This window comes from Nematolebias whitei, chromosome 19 (assembly GCF_014905685.2).
Source record: "Nematolebias whitei isolate Nwh7 chromosome 19, NemWhi1, whole genome shotgun sequence".
NCBI lineage: Eukaryota > Metazoa > Chordata > Actinopteri > Cyprinodontiformes > Rivulidae > Nematolebias > Nematolebias whitei.
This window is the reverse complement of record NC_056516.1, coordinates 4939165-4945184: the sequence shown is the minus strand read 5'-3', so window position 1 is coordinate 4945184 and position 6020 is coordinate 4939165. Positions and strand designations below refer to the sequence as shown.

The following is a 6020-nucleotide window of genomic DNA, read 5'->3' as shown; positions in this document are numbered from 1 at the left end:
TCGCTTGCCTTTAACACGGTGTGATTTGTTTTGGTCCGGTCTGTTCTTTACTCTGTTGGCCATTTTAGTTAGCTTCTGCTGCTATTTGTATCTGTATTTCTAGTTTATGTTTTCCTGTCTGCTGTGCATGTTTGGTTCTTTTGTACAGCACTTTGGTTGGCCTTGTTGCTGTTTTAAGTGCTATATAAATAAATTGGTATGGTATGGTATGGTATGGTACACACAAAGGTGTACTTACGCCTCTCCGCGGTTCTTGTCTTTGATCCAGTGGTGCAGCGTGTTGGAGTTGAACTGCAGCGCCCCCTTCAGGCCTCCTTTGCATTGAATTTGCATGATGGTGAAGCTGTTTTTCACCACCTCGATCAGTCCCACACAGTCACCGATGGAGAGGCAGCCGTACGGCAGCATGCTGAAAAAAAAGACACCAGGTAAGTCAGGTGTGGAATGACATCACTCTTTCTTATGATGCAACCAGCTCTCACCGCAGGTCCAGTCCCTGATTTTGCCAGATGTTCTCCATGATCCGAATGATCTGCAGCGTCAGCATATCCTGACGCAGGTCTGCAACACAAATAACACACTGCATTACCCACAATGCTCAGCCAGTGCTGATAGCATGGTTAGCATTCTGCACTGAGACCAGAGTTGTGGTTAGCAGAGAGCTACCGCAATTTCCAGAATATTGAGAGCACCCAAATAGTAGCCGTGCCCACTAAATGAAAAAAAAACAAACCTGTACATATATAGGCTGTACTTGTCTATAAGCCGCGGGTGTCCACGTTGTAACATGAGATATTTACACAGAATTTTTTAAAAACTTTTAATTAAATACGTACTGGTAACTAGGGATGGGGCCGATCCGATCCAGTATGGGTATCGGCCTCCGATACCAGCATAATTTACGTATCGGATTTTCCGATCCACCTGCGGATATTTCCGATCCATGATGCATGTTGGCTTCAAATTACGGAATGGATTTCCTGAACGGCGGCATGTCTCATGAACCCAGAGTAATAAGACCCGCCCCACATTCAGGAAATCCAGTTCATAGTTTGCAGCCAGCTACAACGTGACGACAGAGTTAGCAGCACTGTGGTTAACAGCTAACAAACTTTTCATCTATACATGTCCGCTGTGTGGAAGTATTTTACACTAGAAACACCACAAAACAAGACAGCAACGTGCAATGTCTGCAGAGCCATAGCGCCACATTAAACCGCGGTAAAGTTAGTTTTACGATGGACATTCGAGCTCCGTGGCTTCAGCGGGGCGCTGCTCTTTGCTCATTCCAAAACAGGCGACTCGACTCTGGCCAGCCGCGTCCAATCAGCCCTGCTCAGTCTTCCCGTCTCTGAGGAGGGACAGACTGAGCGCGGCTGTCCCAAATCAGGCTGCTTGCTTCGGATTGAAGAAGAAGAAGACATCGCTGAAGCCACGGAGCTCAAATGTTTACAGATAAGTTGCTAAACTTCATAATTAATGACCCACCACTATTAGTTGTAGAAAACGAAGGATTTCACAGTTTGATACTTGCAGCCAAGATATAGTTTACCCTCCAGGAGATATTAATCAGTACAAACAGTAGACAATCATAAAAAAACATTATTTGAAAATTATATATATTAAAAACAAAAACAGCTACATTATAAAGTGATGTAAAATACTAAAAACAGGAACATGTCTGTTGGTTTATGCCATGAACTTAGCAGGTGTTTGAAGCCATTTAACATTTTATTTTATTTTATTCATTTATTCATTCATTCATTTAAAAGAAACAATTTTTTTTAAATCATCAAAAAGAAAACATTGAATGAAAAGAGTGCAGAAAGAAGAAAAACAATTCTTATATCTGCCCCTTATTAAAAAAAATATAAAATAACTTTAAACAATCACTTAAATCAATCACTTTAATATCCACTTTAAAACTAGGAATAAAAAGAAACATGTTTTGTGTTAGCAGAATTTAATTCTAACTTTAAAACTTATCCAACATTAATAAAACTTACCTCAAGTTGCCTTTTTGGACATGCATGCATATATTTGTACAAATTGTACTTGAGAGGAGATTATTACAGCCTCATATAAAACCAGTGATGATCATGATATCGGAACTGGATCGGTATCGGACGATACTTAGATTTAGGTACCGGGATCGGATCAGAAGTAAAAAAAGTGGATCGGTGCATCCCTACTGGTAACATACACAAATATGTACAGAAAATGTTTTTTCTAAATAGTGCCTGTAACAGACCTTAAAAATAATAAATACATAAATACAGTAGCCTGCCAGGAACGCCAAGTTGACGTGTAGCAGTTCTATTTCCTTCTTCGACAGCCAGATCGATCGCCTTTAACTTGAAAGCTGCATTTCTTCGTGTGTTTTCCATGATGAGGGTGTGTACATGAAGCGCAACATAACTGATCTGAAGAACTTAGTGTGAGAGCATTTGATAAACGGTAATTCAAAGTTTCATTGGTCCAATGTGACCTGTTCGGTAATTTCATTGGTCAGATTTTCTTTAACCTTTATTTATACGGGTAGTTTCAGTGAGTCACACGAGGACCCACCCCCCAAGAGAAATGTGTATTGGGCAGCTATGTGAGTGCCCAGGTGTGACAAAGCTACATGTTTTGGTGGCATGAAGGCCATTAGCCTGTCAAAAAAATTCTATAACTTAGCCGCAGCATTGTATAAGCTGCTGGGTTCAAAGCCTGTAACAAAAGAAGAGGCTTATAGTCTGGAAATTACAGTACTGTACTAATCCAAAAAAGTTCAATCTGGTCCTCTGGACATTCAAAAAAACAAAACAAAGCAAAAAAAATATAGAAATGTTTCGTCTCTCATCTGAGAGACTTCCTCAGTCTGAAGTGCTGTATTCAGCTCATTCTCTTAAATAGCACCTTCTCAGAGTGGATCAACCAGTTTGCTGCTGACAACCAAAACCAGCTGCTCACATGGTCAAGAAGGACCATTAGCCTAACAATGGATCATTAGCACACTGATGGCTGTTTACTATTCACAGGGGGTTGAGTGATACTAGCAATAACAGCATTGTAAGAGGGGGACAGTTGGACCCGGAGGCCTCCACCCCTGTTTAATGATGGACGATTTCTTTTCACAAAGATGGCCTCCTTTACTCCTCTCTCAAACCATCATTCCTCTCTGTCCAGGATGTGAACATCTTCATCCCTGAAAGAGTGACCGCTGACCTGGAGATGAGTGTAGACCGCAGAATCCTGGCCTGATGATGTTGATCTTCTGTGCTGGGTCATCCTTTTGGCCAGTGGGTATTTAGTTTCCCCGATGTAAGACAGATCACAGCCCTCCCGACACTGAACAGCATACACAATATTACTCTGTTTGTGCCGGGGGACTGGATCTTTGGGATGAACCAGTCTTTGCCGTAATGTATTTTGGGGTTTAAAAGCCACTGGGACGTTATGTTTAGAAAATAAACGTCTCAGTTTCGATGATACTCCCTCAACATATGGAATGACCACTGGTCTGGGTCTGGGTTCCTCCTTTTCACCTGATGGCTGACTGGAGTCCTGTTTGGGTTTCTTCTCTGCTTTCAAGAAGGCCCAGTTAGGATATCCACATTGCTCTAGAGCCTGTCTTGTGTAGGATTTCTCCTTCTGCCTGGCTCCTGACTTAGTGGGGATGCTGTCTGCTCTGTGATACAGAGTCCTGATGACTCCTAACTTGTGCTCCAAAGGGTGTTGGGAGTCAAACTGCAAATACTGGTCTGTGTGGGTGGGTTTGCGGTACACCTCGGTTTGCAAATGTCTTCTATCAGAGACTGAGACCTCACAGTCCAAGAAAGCCAACCTGCCATTTTTTACATATTCTCGTGTGAACTTGATGTATTTATCCACAGAGTTTATGTGGTCAGTAAAATGTTGGACTTCCTGAGATTTAATTTTAACCCAGGTGTCATCAGCATACCTGAACCAATGACTTGGTGGTGTCCCTGAAAAGGACGTCAAGGCTCTCTTTTCTACCTCCTCCATGTACAGGTTGGCAACAATAGGAGAAACTGGAGACCACATAGCACACCCATGTTTCTGCCTATAATATTGCTCCCCATATGTGAAGTAGGTTGATTGCAGGCACAGGTTCAGTAGTTGACACAGTTGTTCTGTGGAAAGCGTGGTCCTGCTGCTCAGAGTGGTGTCTGATTTTAATCTTAAACTGACCACCTCTACTGCATCATCAACAGGAATGCACGTAAAGAGTGATGTGACATCAAAAGAGACCATTGTTTCATCAGTCTCCATGATGACATCCCTCACCTTATCCACAAAGTCCATGGTGTTCTGTATGTGGTGTTCTGAGCTGCCAACTAAAGGGATGAGTACAGATGCCAGATATTTGGAAACATTGTAAGTGACAGAGTTAATCATGCTAACAATTGGTCTTAAAGGCACACCTTGTTTGTGGATTTTAGGTCAATCATACAGACTAGGTGTGGCCTTCCCTGGGTACAGTCTGTGGTACAGAATACGGTCAATAGCCTTGTCCTGCTCCAAATTTTTCAGGTTATCTATTAACTTCTTCTTGTAACCACTTCCTGGATCTCTTTTCAGAGGTTCATAAGTGTTTAAGTCACTAAGGAGTGTCATAACTTTCTCATGATAGTCTGTCTGGTTCAAAATCACTGTGCACCTTCCTTTGTCTGCTGGGAGAATGATGATGTTTTTGTCCTTGCTAAGAGTGGTGAGTGCATCCCTCTCCTCTCTACTGATGTTGGAAGGTGGTGGTTTGGCATTGCTGAGGCAGGATGAAACTTTGATTCTGAGCTGTTCTGCTTCATCCTCTTTCATTTTGTTGTTGCGGATGGCTGATTCTGTGGCTGTGATCATCTCTACCAGAGGAAGTCTACTTGGTTTAACTGCAAAGTTCAGTCCCCTGGCAAGAATCTCTGTCTCCGGCTGGGTGAGCTGTCTGTCAGATAAATTCTTCACCCACTTTTCTGTCTCCCTGGCATGTAATTGACTACTGGAGTGTTGTCCTACACTGAATGTGTTGTTAATGGAATAGTGATGGTGTTGGTGAGTTATTAGTAAGTTAAACTTGTTTTGCTGTCGAGTCTTGGACTTGACATGCTGTGCTAAGCGTGCCTGATCTGTACAGTCCAACACTTGTTGAAGTGTGGTCTGATCTAGACACATTGTTAGTTTCTGTTTAATGTGCTCTTCTTTGGCCTTCAAGGCCTCAATAGTAAAATTGGTCTGTCTCACCCATTCATTCAGCAGCTGGGTCTGTACCTTCTGAAGGATCTTGCTTGCCCGGTGCCCGCTGACCGATGATTTTAGTTCCAGGCTCTTGGGAATGATGCCACTTTGTCGACATCTGAGGTTGAATTGCAAGTGGTTCCTGTAGTCTGCCCTCTTCCTTGCTGTTTTCTCAAACTCTCTTACTAGTTTGAGGCAATCCTGGCCAAAGTGGTTCAAAATATCCTGATGCATGCTCAATAATCCAGATAGAAAAATCCAAAAAAGTTCAATCTGGTCCTCTGGACATTCAAAAAAACAAAAAACAAAACAAAGCAAAAAAATATAGAAACGTTTCGTCTCTCATCCGAGAGACTTCCTCAGTCTGAGGTGCTGTATTCAGCTCAGTCTCTTAAATAGCACCTTCTCAGAATGGATCAACCAGTTTGCTGCTGACAACCAAAACCAGCTGCTCACATGGTCAAGAAGGAGCGCCAGCCTAAAATTGGATCATTAGCACACTGATGGCTGTTTACTATTCACAGGGGGTTGAGTGACACTAGCAATAACAGCATTGTAAGAGGGGGACAGTTGGACCCGGAGGCCTCCACCCCTGTTTAATGATGGACGATTTCTTTTCACAAAGATGGCTTTTAAACCCCAAAATACATTACGGCAAAGACTGGTTCATCCCAAAGATCCAGTCCCCCGGCACAAACAGAGTAATATTGTGTATGCTGTTCAGTGTCAGGAGGGCTTTGATCAGTCTTACATCGGGGAAACTAAACAGCCACTGGCCAAAAGGA

General features: G+C 42.7%; 1 protein-coding gene across 1 annotated transcript in view; it reads right to left on the bottom strand.

The window, feature by feature from the left end:
- zgc:158659 (uncharacterized protein LOC791141 homolog) overlaps positions 1-6020 on the bottom strand; it is a 204155-nt gene that overhangs the window by 50709 nt on the left and 147426 nt on the right. The window contains exons 23-24 of the mRNA XM_037693145.1: positions 483-561; positions 239-409 (exon numbers count right to left, since the gene is read on the bottom strand). Of these exons, the coding sequence (XP_037549073.1) occupies positions 239-409; positions 483-561 (250 nt within the window). The remainder of the gene's footprint in view (positions 1-238; positions 410-482; positions 562-6020) is intronic.